Below are 23,911 nucleotides of genomic sequence, written 5' to 3' on the forward strand. Positions count from 1 at the left end.
TAAAGAAAACGCTGCTCTTGCCACCTGCAGGAGAGAGAGGGAAGCGTAAATATTCTGTTTATCGTGCACTGTCCGATACAGTGTCATGTGACCATGAGGTTCCATTTCAAGCCACATGGGGGCACTGTTGTACAGATAACAGAATCCCCCCAATATATTGATCAGATTCTATTTACATGAAACGACATTAAGACATTTGTTTCAACTCAAAGGAAATTAAAACAAGTGCATGAATAGGCTACTAGCCTAACACTGTTCTCTTAATTCTATCAAATACAATTATTTAATAATAATTACAATAATTATAATTATTCCATAAAGTAAATCCAAGATGAAACTACATTGCCTCATTTTTTAAGTAGATTCTGACTTCACAATTACCACCTTAAAAATATGACAATGTTAAGATGACAGGGAACCTACTGAAACCACAGAATATCATATGTGAGCCCCTCAACCACCTCCTCCTCCTCTCAACCACCACCACCTCCTCCTCCTCCTCTCAACCACCCCCACCTCCTCCTATAAACCACCTCCTCCTCCTCTCAACAACCACCTCCTCCTCTCAACCACCCCCACCTCCTCCTCCTCTCAACCACCACCACCTCCTCCTCCTCTCAACCACCCCCACCTCCTCCTCCTCCTCTAAACCAACCCCACCTCCTCCTCCTCCTCCTCTCAACCACCCCCACCTCCTCCTCCTCCTCCTCTCAACCACCCCCACCTCCTCCTCCTCTCAACCACCCCCACCTCCTCCTCCTCTCAACCACCCCCACCTCCTCCTCCTCCTCCTATAAACCACCCCCACCACCTCCTCCTCCCCTCAAACACCACCACCTCCTCCTCCTCTCAACCACCTCTTCCTCCTCTCAACCACCTCTCCCCCTCTCAACCACCTCCTCCTCCTCTCAACCACCTCTGCCCCCTCTCAACCACATCTTCCCCCTCTCAACCACCTCCTCGCCCTCTCAACCACCTCCTCCCCCTCTCAACCACCCCCCCTCTCAACCACCTCCTCCCCCTCTCAACCACATCTTCTTCCTCTCAACCACCTCTGCCCCCTCTCAACCACCTCTTCCTCCTCTCAACCCCCCTCTCAACCACATCTTCCTCCTCTCAACCACCTCCTCCCCCTCTCAACCACCTACTCCTCTTCTCAACCACCTCTTTCCCCTCTCAACCACCTCTTCCTCCTCTCAACCACCTCTCCTCCTCTCAACCACCTCCTCCTCCTCTCAACCACCTATTCCTCCTCTCAACCACCTCCTCCTCCTCTCAACCACCTCCTCCTCCTCTCAACCACCTCCTCCTCCTCTCAACCACCTCTTCCCCCTCTCAACCACCTCCTCCCCCTCTCAACCACCTCTCCCCCTCTCAACCACATCTTCTTCCTCTCAACCACCTCTGCCCCCTCTCAACCACCTCTTCCTCCTCTCAACCCCCCTCTCAACCACATCTTCCTCCTCTCAACCACCTCCTCCCCCTCTCAACCACCTACTCCTCTTCTCAACCACCTCTTTCCCCGCTCAACCACCTCTTCCTCCTCTCAACCACATCTTCCTCCTCTCAACCACCTCCTCCTCCTCTCAACCACCTCTTCCTCCTCTCAACCACCTCTTCCTCCCTTCAACCACCTCTTCCTCCTTTCAACCACCTCTTCCTCCTTTCAACCACTCCTCCTCCTCTCAACCACCTCCTCCTCCTCTCAACCACCTCTTCCTCCTCTCAACCACCTCTTCCTCCTCTCAACCACCTCTTTCCCCTCTCAACCACCTCCTCCTCCTCTCAACCACCTCTTCCTCCTCTCAACCACCTCTTCCTCCTCTCAACCACCTCTTCCCCTTCTCAACCACCTCATCCCCCTCTCAACCACCTCTCCAACTTTTTTTTATTTTCTCATTTTAGTTCTCATTTACAACTGCGACCTGGCCAAGATAAAGCATAGCAGTGTGAACAGACAACACAGAGTTACACATGGAGTAAACAATTAACAAGTCAATAACACAGTAGAAAAAAAGGGGAGTCTATATACAATGTGTGCAAAAGGCATGAGGAGGTAGGCGAATAATTACAATATTGCAGATTAACACTGGATTGATAAATGATCATGTACAGGTAGAGATATTGGTGTGCAAAAGAGCAGAAAAGTAAATACATAAAACCTGTGGGGATGAGGTAGGTGAAAATGGGTGGGCTATTTACCAATAGATTATGTACAGCTGTAGCGATCGGTTAGCTGCTCAGATAGCTGTTGGCTTTAGGGATGATCAGTGAGATACACCTGCTGGAGCGCGTGCTACGGATGGGTGTTGCCATCGTGACCAGTGAACTGAGATAAGGCGGAGCTTTACCTAGCATGGCCTTGTAGACGACCTGGAGCCAGTGGGTCTTGCGACGAATATGTAGCGAGGGCCAGCCGACTAGAGCATACAAGTCGCAGTGGTGGGTAGTATAAGGTGCTTTAGTGACAAAACGGATGGCACTGTGATAAACTGCATCCAGTTTGCTGAGAAGAGTGTTGGAAGCAATTTTGTAGATGACATCGCCAAAGTCGAGGATCGGTAGGATAGTCAGTTTTACTAGGGTAAGCTTGGCAGCGTAAGTGAAGGAGGCTTTGTTACGGAATAGAAAGCCGACTCTTGATTTGATTTTCGATTGGAGATGTTTGATATGGGTCTGGAAGGAGAGTTTGCAGTCTAGCCAGACACCTAGGTACTTATAGGTGTCCACATATTCAAGGTCGGAACCGTCCAGTGTGGTGATGCTAGTCGGGCAAGCGGGTGCAGGCAGTGATCGGTTGAAAAGCATGCATTTGGTTTTACTAGCATTTAAGAGCAGTTGGAGGCCACGGAAGGAGTGTTGTATGGCATTGAAGCTCGTTTGGAGGTTAGATAGCACAGTGTCCAAGGACGGGCCGAAAGTATATAGAATGGTGTCGTCTGCGTAGAGGTGGATCAGGGAATCGCCCGCAGCAAGAGCAACATCATTGATATATACAGAGTAAAGAGTCGGCCCGAGAATTGAACCCTGTGGCACCCCCATAGAGACTGCCAGAGGACCGGACAGCATGCCCTCCGATTTGACACACTGAACTCTGTCTGCAAAGTAAGTGGTGAACCAGGCAAGGCAGTCATCCGAAAAACCGAGGCTACTGAGTCTGCCGATAAGAATATGGTGATTGACAGAGTCGAAAGCCTTGGCAATGTCGATGAAGACGGCTGCACAGTACTGTCTTTTATCGATGGCGGTTATGATGTCGTTTAGTACCTTGAGTGTGGCTGAGGTGCACCTGTGACCAGCTCGGAAACCAGATTGCATAGCGGAGAAGGTACGGTGGGATTCGAGATGGTCAGTGACCTGTTTGTTGACTTGGCTTTCGAAGACCTTAGATAGGCAAGGCAGAATGGATATAGGTCTGTAACAGTTTGGGTCCAGGGTGTCTCCCCCTTTGAAGAGGGGGATGACTGCGGCAGCTTTCCAATCCTTGGGGATCTCAGACGATATGAAAGAGAGGTTGAACAGGCTGGTAATAGGGGTTGCGACAATGGCGGCGGATAGTTTCAGAAATAGAGGGTCCAGATTGTCAAGCCCAGCTGATTTATACGGATCCAGGTTTTGCAGCTCTTTCAGAACATCTGCTATCTGGATTTGGGTAAAGGAGAACCTGGAGAGGCTTGGGCGAGGAGCTGCGGGGGGGCCGGAGCTGTTGGTCGAGGTTGGAGTAGCCAGGCAGAAGGCATGGCCAGCCGTTGAGAAATGATTGTTGAAGTTTTCAATAATCATGGATTTGTCGGTAGTGACCGTGTTCCCTAGCCTCAGTGCAGTGGGCAGCTGGGAGGAGGTGCTCTTGTTCTCCATGGACTTCACAGTGTCCCAGAACTTTTTGGAGTTGGAGCTACAGGATGCAAACTTCTGCCTGAAGAAGCTGGCCTTAGCTTTCCTGACTGACTGCATGTATTGGTTCCGGACTTCCCTGAACAGTTGCATATCGCGGGGACTGTTCGATGCTATTGCAGTCCACCACAGGATGTTTTTGTGCTGGTCGAGGGCAGTCAGGTCTGGAGTGAACCAAGGGCTATATCTGTTCTTAGTTCTGCATTTTTTGAACGGAGCATGCTTATCTAAAATGGTGAGGAAGTTACTCTTAAAGAATGACCAGGCATCCTCAACTGACGGGATGAGGTCAATGTCCTTCCAGGGTACCCGGGCCAGGTCGATTAGAAAGGCCTGCTCACATAAGTGTTTTAGGGAGCGTTTGACAGTGATGAGGGGTGGTCGTTTGACTGCGGCTCCGTAGCGGATACAGGCAATGAGGCAGTGGTCGCTGAGATCCTGATTGAAGACAGCGGAGGTGTATTTGGAGGGCCAGTTGGTCAGGATGACGTCTATGAGGGTGCCCTTGCTTATAGAGTTAGGGTTGTACCTGGTGGGTTCCTTGATGATTTGTGTGAGATTGAGGGCATCTAGCTTAGATTGTAGGACTGCCGGGGTGTTAAGCATATCCCAGTTTAGGTCACCTAACAGAACAAACTCTGAAGCTAGATGGGGGGCAATCAATTCACAGATGGTGTCCAGGGCACAGCTGGGAGCTGAGGGGGGTCGGTAGCAGGCGGCAACAGTGAGCGACTTATTTCTGGAGAGAGTAATTTTCAGAATTAGTAGTTCGAACTGTTTGGGTATGGACCTGGAAAGTATGACATTACTTTGCAGGCTATCTCTGCAGTAGACTGCAACTCCTCCCCCTTTGGCAGTTCTATCTTGACGGGAGATGTTATAGTTGGGTATGGAAATCTCTGAATTTTTGGTGGCCTTCCTGAGCCAGGACTCAGACACGGCAAGGACATCAGGGTTAGCAGAGTGTGCTAAAGCGGTGAGTAAAACAAACTTAGGGAGGAGGCTTCTGATGTTGACATGCATGAAACCAAGACTTTTTCGATCACAGAAGTCAACAAATGAGGGTGCCTGGGGACATGCAGGGCCTGGGTTTACCTCCACATCAACCCCGGAACAGAGAAGGAGTAGTATGAGGGTGCGGCTAAAGGCTATCAAAACTGGTCGCCTAGAGCATTGGGGACAGAGAATAAGAGGAGCAGGTTTCTGGGCATGGTAGAATATATTCAGGGCATAATGCGCAGACAGGGGTATGGTGGGGTGCGGGTACAGCGGAGGTAAGCCCAGGCACTGGGTGATGATGAGAGAGGTTGTATCTCTGGACATGCTAGTTGTAATGGGTGAGGTCACCGCATGTGTGGGAGGTGGGACAAAGGAGGTATCAGGGGTATGAAGAGTGGAACTAGGCGCTCCATTGTGAACTAAAACAATGATAACTAACCTGAACAACAGTATACAAGGCATATTGACATTTGAGAGAGACATACAGCGAGGCATACAGTAATCACAGGTGTTGAATTGGGAAAGCTAGCTTAAACAGTAGGTGAGACAACAACAGCTAATCAGCTAGCACAACAACAGCAGGTAAAATGGCGTTGACTAGGCAACGGGGCCGACAGATAAAACATAAACAAGCAGAATGAGGTACAGTGATTAATGGACAGTCCAGCGTGCATCAGCTATGTAGCCAGGTGATCAGTGTCCAGGGGGCAGGGAAGCTGAATTAGTGAGTGTTATCCAGGTTAAAAAAACTAACAATGACTAAATAGCTTGTAGCTAGTTAGCTTCTGGAGGTTCTTGAATGTGTTCTAAAAATTAACAATAATAGCGATTCCGTATCACATTGGGTGAGGCAGGTTACCGGAAGGTATAAACAAATTAAAAATCAGAAAGAGATAAAGAGTAAATATGGGTCCAGTGAGTGTTTGGGACGAGGCGATTCAGACGGGTTAGCAGGCCTGTGCTAACAAGCTAACAGTTAGTAGGCCGGGGCTAAACAAGGTAGCAGTTAGCTGGCCGAAATAGCAAGCCAGGGGATAGCAAGGGCTAGAGAGTTAGCCTTTGGGGGACGTCGCGATGGGGTGAGTCTGTTTATTCCTCTTCATGCGGTGACATCGATAGACCGGTCGTGGGTCCGGGTAATTGTAGCCCAGGAGTATGCTACGGTGGTAGGTATTGTAGCCCAGGAGTATCCTACGGAGGTAGCACAGGTGCTCTGGCGGGGCTAGCTTCAGGCTAAGTGGGTGGAAGCGCTAGCCAGCAGTAATCGTCCGGGGTTGCGGTTTAGCTAAATAACTAGTTGTGAAGATCCAGATGTTCCGTTTGCGGCGGGAATCCGGGGGTAAAAAAATAAATAATAATAATAATAGGTCCGTTATGCTCTGGTTAGAGTCGCGTGAGCTTTTCGTGCTAAAGGTTAGCTGATGACCGGTTAGCTGAAGACCGCTAGCATAGCTGGTAGTTAGCTGGCTAGCTTCAGTTGAGGGGTTCCGGTTCCGAAGTAAATATAAATACTAAATACTTTAGGAAAAAAGAACAATAGCTACATTGGGTGAGGCGGATTGAAGGAGAGTATTTGGAAGCTGAGGTTTAGCGAAATGTTTTAAAAGATATGCGAAGAAAAAATATGTAAAAACGAAAAAAGACTAAATATACACGGGACAAGGGACACGACACGTCTTACTGCTACGCCATCTTGGATCATTGGTTTGTACAGTCAAAGGAAATAACTATGTACGACATTAGGATTGTCCTGGACAAGAGGACAAGGCAGTCAGGGATTTTTGGTTGCAACGTTTATATTCTGTCAACGATTAAACAGCACCAGCATTGAAAGAGGTCAATGCAGACGGATCATGTTTGGATGGGTAAGCATTATTCTGACTGAACGGCATCAGGGTGTCTCCACAAAGCATCTCGCTGTTGAAAATTGATCCTAGGTGCTGAGTATAGAGACATCTTACTCCTACACTTATGGTTAAAAATAAAAGCTATGCACGAAGTCTCTTAAGTCACGAGTCGACAGATATTTAGTTCACCTCATGAGCTGTCCTAACCAGTCTAGAGTTACCAGCTGGAGTTAGTGGTTTCTGTCCTAACCAGTCTAGAGTTACCAGCTGGAGTTAGTGGTTTCTGTCCTAACCAGTCTAGAGTTACCAGCTGGAGTTAGTGGTTTATGTCCTAACCAGTCTAGAGTTACCAGCTGGAGTTAGTGGTTTCTGTCCTAACCAGTCTAGAGTTACCAGCTGGAGTTAGTGGTTTCTGTCCTAACCAGTCTAGAGTTACCAGCTGGAGTTAGTGGTTTCTGTCCTAACCAGTCTAGAGTTACCAGCTGGAGTTAGTGGTTTCTGTCCTAACCAGTCTAGAGTTACCAGCTGGAGTTAGTGGTTTCTGTCCTAACCAGTCTAGAGTTACCAGCTGGAGTTAGTGGTTTATGTCCTAACCAGTCTAGAGTTACCAGCTGAGTTAGTGGTTTCTGTCCTAACCAGTCTAGAGTTACCAGCTGGAGTTAGTGGTTTCTGTCCTAACCAGTCTAGAGTTACCAGCTGGAGTTAGTGGTTTCTGTCCTAACCAGTCTAGAGTTACCAGCTGGAGTTAGTGCTTTCTGTCCTAACCAGTCTAGAGTTACCAGCAGGAGTCTTGATCATAGAAAAATGCAATGGTGGTTTCTGCGCCACATGCCATTGCTTTGGAGTTAAAAGAATGTTTAGATATTTCAATTACGCTCAGCCCATAAATAATCTTTATCTAAAAAAAAAGGTTAGCAGTGTGGTTCAAAAAAGCAGAGGTGGCTGGTGAGAGGAGCTATAGGAAGAAATGGAGCGGTATCAAACAAACATATTATCCCATTACAATGAGCCCATCCTCCTATAGCTCATCACACCAGCCTCCTCTGATATGAAAAAAAGCAGATTTTAAGAAGAGAAATTGTAGAAATAGACAGGTTTATGAAAAAAGGTTTGTCATGCAGCGAGAGTCAAGTGGAGAACAGATTCGGTTTCGTCTGTCGTCCTGATGAGCTCTTTTGACTTGTGTTCAGAATCCGTAATTAATTTTTTTTTTTTACGGACGTGAATGCCGTACGTTTGGTGAAAATGATTACATTAAAATGTGCTTTAGTGTACCCAATATCAGGCCTGGGTGACAGCCATCAAGCTACTTTCCACTCCTTAATGTGGCAAATGGGAGTGAAGGGCACTGTGCCGAGTGTTGTCGGCTCGCAGAACAAACTCTCCCCCTTGAAAAGTGTAGACTATCACGATCAGTGGTGGGTGAATCTACTGAATTGTCATACTTGAGTAAAAGATGCCTTAAAATCAAAACATGATTCAAGTGAAAGTCACCCAGTAAAATACTACTTGAGTAAAAGTACTTAGTTTTAAACATACTTAAATACAAACAAAAAAAGTACTCTATTGTCATACTTGAGTAAAAGTTCAAAGTAAATGCTGTACGCATCACATTCCTTTTATGAAGCCAAATGGCACAATGTATTTATTTATGGATAGGCAGGGGCACACTCCAACACTCAGACATCATTTCCAAAACCAATATTTCTGTTCAGTGAGTCCATCAGTGCAGAGGCAGTAGGGATGATAACACGTAAAATGTACTTTTGAGTATCAGGGAAAATGTATGGGAGTAAAATGTTCAAAAAATACAAATAAATACATAAAATACATTTAAAAAGCAGTAATGTTGTGGAGTAAAAGTTGCAAAAATATATAAAATAATAAAGTACAGACCCCCCCCCCCCAAAAAAAAAAATGTCTTACAGTGCCTTGCGGAAGTATTCTGACCTTTTTTAACAAATCAAAAACTGAGAAATTGGGCGTGCAAAATTATTCAGCCCCCTTAAGTTAATACTTTGTAGCGCCACCTTTTGCTGCGATTACAGCTGTAAGTCGCTTGGGGTATGTCTCTATCAGTTTTACACATCGAGAGACTGACATTTTTTCCCATTCCACCTTGCAAAACAGCTCGAGCTCAGTGAGGTTGGATGGAGAGCATTTGTGAACAGCAGTTTTCAGTTCTTTCCACAGATTCTCGATTGGATTCAGGTCTGGACTTTGACTTGGCCATTCTAACACCTGGATATGTTTATTTTTGAACCATTCCATTGTAGATTTTGCTTTATGTTTTGGATCATTGTCTTGTTGGAAGACAAATCTCCATCCCAGTCTCAGGTCTTTTGCAGACTCCATCAGGTTTTCTTCCAGAATGGTCCATCCATCTTCCCATCAATTTTAACCATCTTCCCTGTCCCTGATGAAGAAAATCAGGCCCAAGCCATGACGCTGCCACCACCATGTTTGACAGTGGGGATGGTGTGTTGTGGTTGATGAGCTGTGTTGCTTTTACGCCAAACATAACGTTTTGCATTGTTGCCAAAAAGTTCAATTTTGGTTTCATCTGACCAGAGCACCTTCTTCCACATGTTTGGTGTGTCTCCCAGGTGGCTTGTGGCAAACTTTAAACAACACTTTTTATGGATATCTTTAAGAAATGGCTTTCTTCTTGCCACTCTTCCATAAAGGCCAGATTTGTGCAATATACGACTGATTGTTGTCCTATGGACAGAGTCTCCCACCTCAGCTGTAGATCTCTGCAGTTCATCCAGAGTGATCATGGGCCTCTTGGCTGCATCTCTGATCAGTCTTCTCCTTGTATGAGCTGAAAGTTTAGAGGGACGGCCAGGTCTTGGTAGATTTGGAGTGGTCTGATACTCCTTCCATTTCAATTTTATCGCTTGCACAATGCTCCTTGGGATGTTTAAAGCTTGGGAAATCTTTTTGTATCCAAATCCGGCTTTAAACTTCTTCACAACAGTATTTCGGACCTGCCTGGTGTGTTCCTTGTTCTTCATGATGCTCTCTGCGCTTTTAATGGACCTCTGAGACTATCACAGTGCATGTGCATTTATACGGAGACTTGATTACACACAGGTGGATTGTATTTATCATCATTAGTCATTTAGGTCAACATTGGATCATTCAGAGATCCTCACTGAACTTCTGGAGAGAGTTTGCTGCACTGAAAGTAAAGGGACTGAATAATTTTGCACGCCCAATTTTTCAGTTAAAAAATTTGAAATATCCAATAAATGTCGTTCCACTTCATGATTGTGTCCCACTTGTTGTTGATTCTTCACAAAAAAATACAGTTTTATATCTTTATGTTTGAAGCCTGAAATGTGGCAAAAGGTCGCAAAGTTCAAGGGGGCCAAATACTTTCTCAAGGCACTGTAAGTAGTACTTCAAGTAGTAAGTAGTAAGTATTTTTAAAACCAATGATCAGTGACATCGAGAATTGTTACTACCAATATTACAAGTTACGTCTGGTGTATTTTACTATCCTACTGAAAATACAATCCTGTGGGATAGAACAAACTGGAGACGGCGAAGAAATCCAGAAAGTGACCAATAACGTCGTCGCTCAGCGAAATAAACAACTTTATTTGACAGGTTTTTAACCATGCTGCTGTTGTCAGCAGGGCTCATCAGGACGACTGACTGAAACTAATCCATGACTCTCACCTGCACCACATTAGACATCCATACGGGCCCTAGACATCCATACGGGCCCTAGACATCCATACGGGCCCCTAGACATCCATACGGGCCCCTAGACATCCATACGGGCCCCTAGACATCCATACGGGCCCCTAGACAGCCATACCGGGCCCTAGACATCCATACGGGCCCCTAGACATCCATACGGGCCCCTAGACATCCATACGGGCCCCTAGACATGCATACGGGCCCCTAGACATCCATACGGCCCCTAGACATCCATACCCTAGACATCCATAGACATCCATACGGGCCCCTAGACATCCATACGGGCCCCTAGACATCCATACGGGCCCCTAGACATCCATACGGGCCCCTAGACATCCATACGGGCCCTAGACATCCATACGGGCCCTAGACATCCATACGGGCCCTAGACATCCATACGGGCCCCTAGACATCCATACGGGCCCTAGACATCCATACGGGCCCTAGACATCCATACGGGCCCTAGACATCCATCCATACGGGCCCCGGGCCCCTAGACATCCATACGGGCCCTAGGCCATACGGGCCCTAGACATCCATACGGGCCCTAGACATCCATACGGGCCCCTAGACATCCATACGCCCTAGACATCCATACGGGCCCCTAGACCCTAGACATCCATACGGGCCCCTAGACACATCCACGGGCCCCTAGACAGCCATACGGGCCCCTAGACATCCATACGGGCCCTAGACATCCATACGGGCCCTAGACATCCATACGGGCCCGTTGAGGGAATAGGGTGCCGTACGGGAGGCGCCAACAGTCAGCTGTTTGGAGATTAGTGCTCATTCTGCCACGCTGCTTTTGGAGCTGAATAAAGAGGTATGAATGAAGTCTAGTTGACTGAATAGGATGTTGACTGAATAGGATGTTGACTGAAAAGGATGCTGACAATGAAGGCTAGTTGACTGAATAGGATGCTGACAATGAAGGCTAGTTGACTGAAAAGGATGCTGACAATGAAGGCTAGTTGACTGAATAGGATGTTGACAATGAAGGCTAGTTGACTGAATAGGATGCTGACAATGAAGGCTAGTTGACTGAATAGGATGCTGACAATGAAGGCTAGTTGACTGAAAAGGATGCTGACAATGAAGGCTAGTTGACTGAATAGGATGTTGACAATGAAGGCTAGTTGACTGAAAAGGACGCTGACAATGAAGGCTAGTTGACTGAATAGGATGCTGACAATGAAGGCTAGTTGACTGAATAGGATGCTGACAATGAAGGCTAGTTGACTGAATAGGATGTTGACAATGAAGGCTAGTTGACTGAATAGGATGCTGACAATGAAGGCTAGTTGACTGAATAGGATGTTGACAATGAAGGCTAGTTGACTGAATAGGATGTTGACAATGAAGGCTAGTTGACTGAATAGGATGTTGACAATGAAGGCTAGTTGACTGAATAGGATGCTGACCGAATAGGATGCTGGCCGAATAGGATGCTGTTGACGAATAGGAGGATGCTGTTGACTGAATAGGAGGATGCTGACTGAATAGGATGCTGTTGACTGAATAGGATGCTGACCGAATAGGATGCTGACCGAATAGGATGCTGGCCGAATAGGATGCTGGCCGAATAGGATGCTGGCCGAATAGGATGCTGACCGAATAGGATGCTGACCAACTGTGATATAAACAGGTCACTACTGGGTTATAACAAGTACTGTGTTATAAACAGCTCACTGGTGTGTTAGAGGATTTGCAGTTTTGAGTCTTATTAAATGCTTTATTACAAAATAATGTGAACAATACCAAGAAGCAGGACTTGATTCTTGTATAATTTGAAGGCTCCCGAGTGGCGCAGCGGTCTAAGGCTAGAGGCGCCACTACAGACCCTGGTTCGAACCCGGGTTGTATCACAACAGGTGGAGATCAGGAGTCCCCATAGGGCCGCGCACAATTGGTCCAGCGTCGCACGGGTTTGGGGAGGGTTTGGCCGGGGTAGGCCGTCAAGTAAGTATTAGTTCTTAACTGACTTTCCTAGTTTCATAAAAGGTCAAATAAATACAATAACTTTTTTTTAAATCTTAGAAACTGAATGAAACTTGATCCTTCCCTTGAGGCTGTACCCATCTTATATCACAAAAATGTTTCTGAACAAAAGGCTGAATAGTATCTACTTTGTAGTAAACGCAAAACATAATTTTCTGTAAATTAAAAAAAACAAACATTTATTGCAATCAGTCTTTTTATTACAGGGCACATCAGATGGTTTTGTAGGGTCTCAATAATCGTACACATTCAAACTGCTCTGGGATTATTTAGACACAAAAGAAAACATTTCAAAACTTCAACCGTTTGTACCAGCTGTGTAATGTTTAGTGTAGCTTGAAGATATGAGAGGAAGAGAAGGTTGATATCTCATCACCAGTTTCATGTGATGTATTAAACTTAAACACATTGGTGGTCTCCCGGATTAAGCCTTGTCCTAGAGCCCCCCCCCCCCCCCCCAAAAAAAAAACACTTGAATTTTTGTCCAGTACTTGACTTAAATATGTTCCCTGTTCATCCTCCAGACCCAGTCTCTTTATCTCCCCCAGACTATCACTCTAGACTCTATCTTCAAAGCATTTGATGCATCATTCATTAATCCTTCACCACATTAGGTCAAGACACAGTTAAAACATTACACTATAGCTGGCCTTTAGTCAGGCTAAAACATGGAGACTGGCTTGCAATAGTTTCACTGAGAAGTACAAAGTAGAGAGCACCAGACCTAAGGCCTACATGTAATCTCAATGCAACAATGTGAGCAAAAACAATCAAGCCAGAAACGTAGAGCTGAATGCCAGTATCTTAACAGATATTTGTGAAAGTTCGAAGTGAATAAGACATTCTCTACCCAATGTGTCTGAAGAGCTAATCATTATGTTTTTCAATATTGCAGATATAATAAAACCCCAAGACAGAAAAGGTTAATGGTGGAACAAACCTAGCATGAGTGCCAGGCTGTTTAGTGCTATCACACCGACTCCGATTGTCATGGCACAATGAAGTAGATGCAAAGACCACAAACAGATCTGGGACCAGGCTAGAATAAACTCTTTGGCAGTACTGACAAAAAAAATAAAAAAATAGCTACCAAAAACCATCACACCACTTAATAAAAATGTAGAACAAGGAACAGTGTTTCTTTTTTGTTTGTTTCTATAACATAGTGTAATACCACTGAATAGTCTATTATATTTGTGTAGAACAGATTATTATGATATTCTTGAACTCACTCCCATTGAGTTGGAGCAGATGTGCTTTGTCCTAGCGAAGGTGAACGACTACACGTGGCAGATAGTGAAATTAAGAACCAGTATAAAGATATATATATATATAAAAAAAAAGGCCTTCCAAGGAAAAAAATCTTAATATTCTAATTTTAACTTCAAGGCCCATATTTCTCACCATTGTATGTTTAACTGAGACTAGTACACCTTTAACCTTACTCTATACGAAAAGAAACCTCGAATCCAAAAAATATATACCTAGAATTTCTCATAAGATCTTAAAAACACATTATTTATTTTTTTTCTTTTATATATATATTTTTTTTATATATATATTTTTTTTTTACATATAATTAGAAAGAAAATTTGCAAGTAAGAATCATTCTGAACCATGTTATAGTTGCATTGGATAGTCCCCTACTTTATATTTGAACAAAACTGTCACTGTTTATAGACACATATGGGATTGACATCGACTGATAGTGTTTTCAGTATTAACTCAAGGTTTTCACCAGGCTGGGCTTTTTAAAAGTGGCCCTTTTCATTCATTGTAGCTTGAAAATTAGTATGTATTCGTTCATCAAATCTACTGCTCAGAGAGTCTGGCTGTTGTTTTCTTCTTCTGACCAGGCTGGGCTTTGGGCAGAGGAACAGAATAACTGTGTCCCCAATGGCACCACATTCCTCACACAGTATACTGCGCCACCTTTAGCCAGAGACGTACGGACCCTGGTCAGAAGTAGTGCACTACATAGGGAATAGAGTGGCATTTGCGGAACGCAAAAAACGCAAAAAATTAACAAACAGTAGGGCCCGTCTCTTCTTACTGGTACCAGGGGGTCTTTCGGATCCAGTGCAGGGTGAAACCGGCATCCGTCCGGATCTTGATGGAGGCAGCCTCGGCCTCTCTAACCGTCTCCTTCACAGATTGCATCAGGTTCTGGGCATTGTGAACCAACATCTCTGTGGCCTGGGGGAAGAAAGATGGTCAAATTGATCATGAAGCTGTTCTGGTGTAAAACTGTACTGCACTAGTAACATTACTGTTAATTACGACTCTAGCAAATTGCTTTTCAAGTTTGGTTTTTTCCCTCGTTACTAAACAAGTGGAATAGGGACTGTTCCTTATTCCACTTTTTTAATGACAGAAACCACTCAACCTCATTACGATGGAATTACAAAACAAAAAAGGTAACTTCGGTTGATGAGTGTTATCCAGTGATGTCCAGTGTACTGACCTGCTCGGACTCCTCCTCGCTGATGTTGGTACGACCCAACATGGTGGCCTTGACTGTGGAGAGGATCTTCAGCTGTGTGCTGATGGTAGGGATGCGCTCACACACCTGGAACACAGAGAAGGTCCTCCAAGTTCAAGTTGATTTAAAGTGCAGTTTACACAGGTCTCAACAAGATCCATTTAATTCAAACGATCGACCCCGATTCAAACAATCGACCCCGATTCAAACAGTCGACCCCGATTCAAACAATCGACCCCGATTCAAACAATCGACCCCGATTCAAACAATCGACCCCGATTCAAACAATCGACCCCGATTCAAACAATCGACCCCGATTCAAACAATCGACACGATTCAAACAATCGACACCGATTCAAACAATCGACACCGATTCAAACAATCGACACCGATTCAAACAATCGATTCAAACAATGCCGATTCAAACGATCGACAGACGACACCGATTCAAACAATCGACACCGATTCAAACAATCGACACCGATTCAAACAATCGACACCGATTCAAACAATCGACACCGATTCAAACAATCGACACCGATTCAAACAATCGACACCGATTCAAATCACAAGGACATGCAGGAAATTTGAAATTCTAGCTTTAGTCCTACATGAATATAACGTTGTCCTTTGTGTCTCTGAACATGCCAGAGCAGACGCTGCTGCACAAGAAAACCCTGACGAAATCAGTCCAATGAGCTTTGGCAGGAATTGAGGAAACAAGGAGGAATTTGGCAGAAGACCGGACCAGATAAAACATTGCATCAGAGACATCATAGTTGTATGTATTTTAAGAAGACATGACCGGGGATACGCTAGTCCACTGACCTGGAGCAGGTTGGTCCGGATGCGTTTGTCTGTGCACTGCTTGGCCACCTCCTTGGCCAACTTTGTGACCTCGTCTGAGGCTTTTGCGATGTCTTTGGCACACTGAATGAGGGCACGCTTGTTTCCACCGGCACCGCGCACCAGACGGGACATCTCAGCCATGAGCAGGGCCATTCTCTTGGCTGCACCGATGATGTCGTTACCCTGAAAGAGACAACACAGTATGTTACAACACAGTATGTTACAACACAGTATGGTACAGTTCACATTTCCTTGATGGCACTGAATAATGGCAACTCTGAGTGACTCTACTGTTGCTTTCTGATAGCAGAGAAATTCCAATGTTCTGTATTGGCAATAACCTTAACGTGTAAGTGCTTGTATCTCACCTTGCTGGACCACTTGCGGGCCTCCTCGTGGAGCTGTCTGGCGGCCATCATCATGGGCTCGCTCACCATCTCTCCCACCTCTTGCTCTGGGAAGTCCTCGTCCTTCTCCTCTGGGGGAGGGGGTCTGGGGGGAGGAACCTCACCCTCGGGGAGAGGTGGTTTTGGTGGGGCGGGCTCGTCGCTGACCTGGCATGTTGCAGACAGAAATGTTAATTCTCTATGGCAGATCATTTCTGTTCTAAAAAAAATAAATACTAAATATATATCAGAACGTTCTGAAAGCACATTGTTACCACACTGAACAAAACCCTGGTGTTGACAGTCTAGGACTGTAAAGCTTTTCGTGACAACTGCTGAAACAAGTTTTCTACATTATTTTGATTGATTGACTTACGTGCAGCTGGTCCAGATCAGGTGGTGGTGGGGGGAAGTCTGGCTCCTGTGGCTGGAAGGCATCTCTCACCTTGGCAACGGCCCCCAGGATCCTATGGCCTGAATCCAGGAAGCCCTTCTGCAGACCTGGACACCACAGAGGAAGAATCAGATTGTCTAGTCTCCTATTTTACAAGGCTTAACGATCTAAGGACCCAAAAGCTGCTGGTGTAGCAGCAGTAAAACATTCACAGACCCCTAAACCATAACACCACTGACTGAACCTTAACTTTGGACTATCAAAGAATCCCGAAAAATTGACAGAACGAGGCTTCATATTTTGTATTACCTCATGCTAGATAGTTATAGACGGATAGCTAATACAGCAGAGTATACAGTATAACGATCAAACATATCCTAAATGTAGGGAAACGTACTTGGATCGGTGATGTTCCCGGCCACAGCCTTGGCGTTCATCACCATGGGAGATATGGTCCGACTCAGCTCATCAGACGCAGCCTTCACTATCTCCCTGAATCTAGGATCCTCAGAGTTCTCCACCTACGGAGACACTTATATTAACGTTTCTCTTTTTAAATCATGGACCTGTTCTTTGTCATTCAGGTGTCAGTATTGTAAACTGCTAAAAAGGCACCATCATGGCACGTGTGTGTGTGTGTGTGTGTGTATGCTTTTGACACTGCATTCCTTGCTCTTTGTGGCTTCAGGCTGGGTATCTGTAAAGCTCTTTGTGGTTTCAGGCTGGGCATCTGTAAAGCTCTTTGTGGTTTCAGGCTGGGCATCTGTAAAGCTCTGTGGTTTCAGACTGGGCATCTGTAAAGCTCTGTGGTTTCAGACTGGGTATCTGTAAAGCTCTGTGGTTTCAGACTGGGCATCTGTAAAGATCTGTGGTTTCAGACTGGGCATCTGTAAAGCTCTGTGTGGTTTCAGACTGGGCATCTGTAAAGCTCTGTGGTTTCAGACTGGGTCCTGTAAAGATCTGTGGTTTCAGACTGGGTATCTGTAAAGATCTGTGGTTTCAGACTGGGCATCTGTAAAGATCTGTGGTTTCAGACTGGGTATCTGTAAAGATCTGTGGTTTCAGACTGGGCATCTGTAAAGATCTGTGGTTTCAGACTGGGCATCTGTAAAGATCTGTGGTTTCAGACTGGGCATCTGTAAAGCTCTGTGTGGTTTCAGACTGGGTATCTGTAAAGATCTGTGGTTTCAGACTGGGCATCTGTAAAGATCTGTGGTTTCAGACTAGGGTATCTGTAAAGATCTGTGGTTTCAGACTGGGTATCTGTAAAGATCTGTGGTTTCAGACTGGGTCCTGTAAAGATCTGTGGTTTCAGACTGGGCATCTGTAAAGCTCTGTGGTTTCAGACTGGGTATCTGTAAAGATCTGTGGTTTCAGACTGGGCATCTGTAAAGATCTGTGGTTTCAGACTAGGGTATCTGTAAAGATCTGTGGTTTCAGACTGGGTATCTGTAAAGATCTGTGGTTTCAGACTGGGTCCTGTAAAGATCTGTGGTTTCAGACTGGGCATCTGTAAAGATCTGTGGTTTCAGACTGGGCATCTGTAAAGATCTGTGGTTTCAGACTGGGTATCTGTAAAGCTCTGTGGTTTCAGACTGGGTATCTGTAAAGATCTGTGTGGTTTCAGACTGGGTATCTGTAGAGCTCTTTGTGGTTTCAGACTGGGCATCTGTAAAGCTCTGTGTGGTTTCAGACTGGGTATCTGTAGAGCTCTGTGGTTTCAGACTGGGTCTCTGTAGAGCTCTGTGGTTTCAGACTGGGTATCTGTAGAGCTCTGTGGTTTTAGACTGGGTATCTGTAAAGCTCTGTGGTTTCAGACTGGGTATCTGTAAAGCTCTGTGGTTTCAGACTGGGTCTCTGTAAAGCTCTTTGTGACAACTGTCGATGTAAAAAGGGCTCTATAAAAATACATGTGATTGATTGTATATGTAAATAAATCATATCTCTACCTCGCGTTTGGCTACCAGGAGGATCCGGTTGGCCCGACGGGCGATGCTGGTGGCCCCGACCACTAACATCTGGGGCTGGTGGTTAGCCATGGCAGCGCGACACTTCTCCAGGTCTTTCTTAATGGCCTCCTCAGAGGCATCCAACAGAGACTTGGTGTCTATAGCCTCGTCCACCAAACCTAGAGACAGAGGAGACATCATTCTTAGTGCTAATAAGGAAGTGAACACATTTACATGTTCACACAATGCCCACTTTATCGTGATAAATAATAAAATGATAGATGGTCTGACACTACCTGTCATTTTCTCCACGTTGTCAATCCACTGGTTGTTCATGGTCTCAAAGTGCTCCAACGCAGCCTGGTTGCCTGGGTTTCTCAGCATGATACGGGCAGCAGAGACCACCTGGAACAGAACGTTCCCATCAGTTGGGGACATGGTTCCATCATCCTCCTGACCAATTGACCCGTTGGGATACCCACTCACACGCCCTCACTCACCTGTGGTGTAATGTCCCTTGTAGATTTGACAGCAGCTTGGATCCCCTCCACAGTGCTCTTGTTAGCGGTTCCTACAGCGGCGGCCTTTTCTGCCGTGGCAGCCAGCTTGTTGGCGTGGTTTTCAAAGTTGGCCGCCCTCTCATCAAACACCTAATATAAACAGGTACATATCACCGAATGATACAAACTTAAAAAGGGATACTTCGGGATGATCTACTTCACCAGAGTAGCATTGCTAGCAGATACCCATAGACTACCAGTCATTGCGCTAACGCTTTTTAGCTTGGCTGACGAAACTACCTCTTAACTTCATTCATACTGGAGACGGAGACATAAATATGGTATCCACAAGATCCTCTGACTCTGGAGAAGTAGATAAATGGCCAAAATACCATTAATATAATATAGACCAATTATGTAGATGGTCCAAAATGTTTATTTTTATTATCTTACATGATTACTTATAGTAACATTTCTCTCAGGAAATGTAGTCTAAATATTATTGATTGACAAGTACCACATAAATGATTGGAAACTAATCAATGAGTAATCCATGTCATTGTTTTGCTTAGTGTATGATGATATGAATCTGCCAAATAAATGAGGATAGTCAAAGCCAGAGACTTATCTAGAGACACCTTATGTCCCAGAATATAATCCATTCTATGATGTAATATATAGGTCTATACACACACCTCTCTGCTCATAGGTAGAAGGTAACGAATGAGCCATGATGGAGGCAGGGAGACAGACAGAGAGATAGACAGACCGAGGGGGAGATATCACCCACCTGGTCCCTGTTGGGGGCGTTGGGTGGGGCAGTGGCGGCCACAGCCAGCAGTTTGATGGGAGTGGTCGTGTCGCTGAAGATGTCTGACACCTCCTGTGTCATCGCTTCCTGCATCGTTCCTTTGAGGTTCTGAGAAGACCACACACACACACACACACACACATTCGTTAGCTAAATACCAGCTTTAGAAATATTACCTGTTAATGATAAACTCTCATGGTCTCTTTTAACAAGTGGTTTATGTTGCACCTCAAATCAATGAAAAACTGGTGCAGTTCTACAAGCTATTGTTGAACCATTGATTTTAAAGTCTCTTTCTCTCTTCATGAATAACTTTTAAACACATTGTATTGGGCTACTTTAAGGGATCATAGTTATAGTGATTTGAGAGCATTAGACTGAAGCTGTTGTATCCAGCCAGCAGGGGGAGCATTTCACCATGCCTGTGTCAGAGTGAGCTCCAGCCAGCAGGGGGAGCATTTCACCATGCCTGTGTCAGAGTGAGCTCCAGCCAGCAGGAGGAGCATTTCACCATGCCTGTGTCAGAGTGAGCTCCAGACAGAGTCTGGTTGACTATTAGAATGTTTATTTAACTAGGCAAGTCAGTTAATAAAAAAAACAATTTAAAAAAATGTGTTCTTATTTATCTAATATTCGAAACATAAGATATACTTGCAGTGAAGCCACTCAACTACAACATACCAGTCATCCAACAGACTCACATTCAACAACTACATCATACCAGTCATCCAACAGATTCCCATTCAACAACTACATCATACCAGTCATCCAACAGACTCCCATTCAACAACTACATCATACCAGTCATCCAACAACTACATCATACCAGTCATCCAACAACTACATCATACCAGTCATCCAACAACTACATCATACCAGTCATCCAACAACTACATCATACCAGTCGTCCAACAGACTCCCATTCAACAACTACATCATACCAGTCGTCCAACAGACTCCCATTCAACAACTACATCATACCAGTCATCCAACAACTACATCATACCAGTCATCCAACAACTACATCATACCAGTCATCCAACAACTACATCATACCAGTCGTCCAACAGACTCCCATTCAACAACTACATCATACCAGTCATCCAACAGACTCCCATTCAACAACTACATCATACCAGTCATCCAACAACTACATCATACCAGTCATCCAATAACTACATCATACCAGTCATCCAACAGACTCCCATTCAACAACTACATCATACCTGTCGTCCAACAGACTCCCATTCAACAACTACATCATACCAGTCGTCCAACAGACTCCCATTCAACAACTACATCATACCAGTCGTCCAACAGACTCCCATTCAACAACTACATCATACCAGTCGTCCAACAGACTCCCATTCAACAACTACATCATACCAGTCGTCCAACAGACTCCCATTCAACAACTACATCATACCAGTCGTCCAACAGACTCCCATTCAACAACTACATCATACCTGTCGTCCAACAGACTCCCATTCAACAACTACATCATACCAGTCGTCCAACAGACTCCCATTCAACAACTACATCATACCAGTCGTCCAACAGACTCCCATTCAACAACTACATCATACCAGTCGTCCAACAGACTCCCATTCAACAACTACATCATACCAGTCGTCCAACAGACTCCCATTCAACAACTACATCATACCTGTCGTCCAACAGATTCCCATTCAACAACTACATCATACCAGTCGTCCAACAGACTCCCATTCAACAACTACATCATACCAGTCGTCCAACAGACTCCCATTCAACAACTACATCATACCAGTCGTCCAACAGACTCCCATTCAACAACTACATCATACCAGTCGTCCAACAGACTCCCATTCAACAACTACATCATACCAGTCGTCCAACAGACTCCCATTCAACAACTACATCATACCAGTCGTCCAACAGACTCCCATTCAACAACTACATCATACCAGTCGTCCAACAGATTCCCATTCAACAACTACATCATACCAGTCGTCCAACAGACTCCCATTCAACAACTACATCATACCAGTCATCCAACAGATTCCCATTCAACAACTACATCATACCTGTCATCCAACAGACTCCCATTCAACAACTACATCATACCAGTCATCCAACAGACTCCCATTCAACAACTACATCATACCAGTCATCCAACAGACTCCCATTCAACAACTACATCATACCAGTCATCCAACAACTACATCATACCAGTCATCCAACAACTACATCATACCAGTCATCCAACAGACTCCCATTCAACAACTACATCATACCAGTCATCCAACAGACTCCCATTCAACAACTACATCATACCAGTCGTCCAACAGACTCCCATTCAACAACTACATCATACCAGTCGTCCAACAGACTCCCATTCAACAACTACATCATACCAGTCATCCAAGAGACTCCCATCCAACAACTACATCATACCAGTCATCCAACAACTACATCATACCAGTCATCCAACAACTACATCATACCAGTCATCCAACAACTACATCATACCAGTCATCCAACAACTACATCATACCAGTCATCCAACAACTACATCATACCAGTCATCCAACAACTACATCATACCAGTCATCCAACAACTACATCATACCAGTCATCCAACAACTACATCATACCAGTCATCCAACAACTACATCATACCAGTCATCCAACAACTACATCATACCAGTCATCCAACAGACTCCCATTCAACAACTACATCATACCAGTCATCCAACAGACTCCCATTCAACAACTACATCACACCAGTCATCCAACAGGTTGCCATTCAACAACTACATCATACCAGTCGTCCAACAGACTCCCATTCAACAACTACATCATACCAGTCATCCAACAGACTCCCAATCAACAACTACATCATACCAGTCATCCAACAGACTCCCATTCAACAACTACATCATACCAGTCATCCAACAGACTCCCATCCAACAACTACATCATACCAGTCATCCAACAGACTCCCATTCAACAACTACATCATACCAGTCATCCAACAGACTCCCATCCAACAACTACATCATACCAGTCATCCAACAGACTCCCATTCAACAACTACATCATACCAGTCATCCACCAGACTCCCATTCAACAACTACATCATACCAGTCATCCAACAGACTCCCATCCAACAACTACATCATACCAGTCATCCAACAGACTCCCATTCAACAACTACATCATACCAGTCATCCAACAACTACATCATACCAGTCATCCAACAACTACATCATACCAGTCATCCAACAACTACATCATACCAGTCATCCAACAACTACATCATACCAGTCATCCAACAACTACATCATACCAGTCATCCAACAGACTCCCATTCAACAACTACATCACACCAGTCATCCAACAGACTCCCATTCAACAACTACATCACACCAGTCATCCAACAGGTTGCCATTCAACAACTACATCATACCAGTCGTCCAACAGACTCCCATTCAACAACTACATCATACCAGTCATCCAACAGACTCCCAATCAACAACTACATCATACCAGTCATCCAACAGACTCCCATTCAACAACTACATCATACCAGTCATCCAACAGACTCCCATCCAACAACTACATCATACCAGTCATCCAACAGACTCCCATTCAACAACTACATCATACCAGTCATCCAACAGACTCCCATTCAACAACTACATCATACCAGTCATCCAACAGACTCCCATCCAACAACTACATCATACCAGTCATCCAACAGACTCCCATCCAACAACTACATCATACCAGTCATCCAACAGACTCCCATCCAACAACTACATCATACCAGTCATCCAACAGACTCCCATTCAACAACTACATCATACCAGTCATCCAACAGACTCCCATTCAACAACTACATCATACCAGTCATCCAACAGACTCCCAGTCATCCAACAGACTCCCATTCAACAACTACATCATACCAGTCATCCAACAGACTCCCATTCAACAACTACATCATACCAGTCATCCAACAGACTCCCATTCAACAACTACATCATACCAGTCATCCAACAGACTCCCATTCAACAACTACATCATACCAGTCATCCAACAGACTC

General features: G+C 44.9%; 1 protein-coding gene across 1 annotated transcript in view; it reads right to left on the bottom strand.

Annotated features, from left to right (window-relative positions):
• Positions 1-12,630: 12,630 nt before the first annotated feature.
• The window catches only part of LOC135523387 (vinculin-like), a 51,843-nt gene continuing 40,562 nt past the window's right edge, over positions 12,631-23,911 (bottom strand). The window contains exons 13-22 of the mRNA XM_064950025.1: positions 19,803-19,931; positions 19,013-19,162; positions 18,809-18,917; positions 18,513-18,691; positions 16,961-17,084; positions 16,546-16,670; positions 16,152-16,337; positions 15,763-15,966; positions 14,917-15,021; positions 12,631-14,648 (exon numbers count right to left, since the gene is read on the bottom strand). Coding sequence (XP_064806097.1) covers positions 14,502-14,648; positions 14,917-15,021; positions 15,763-15,966; positions 16,152-16,337; positions 16,546-16,670; positions 16,961-17,084; positions 18,513-18,691; positions 18,809-18,917; positions 19,013-19,162; positions 19,803-19,931 — 1,458 coding nt within the window. The 3' untranslated portion in view covers positions 12,631-14,501. The remainder of the gene's footprint in view (positions 14,649-14,916; positions 15,022-15,762; positions 15,967-16,151; positions 16,338-16,545; positions 16,671-16,960; positions 17,085-18,512; positions 18,692-18,808; positions 18,918-19,012; positions 19,163-19,802; positions 19,932-23,911) is intronic.

The sequence above is a fragment of the Oncorhynchus masou genome, chromosome 31 (genome assembly GCF_036934945.1).
Source record: "Oncorhynchus masou masou isolate Uvic2021 chromosome 31, UVic_Omas_1.1, whole genome shotgun sequence".
Taxonomy (NCBI): domain Eukaryota; kingdom Metazoa; phylum Chordata; class Actinopteri; order Salmoniformes; family Salmonidae; genus Oncorhynchus; species Oncorhynchus masou.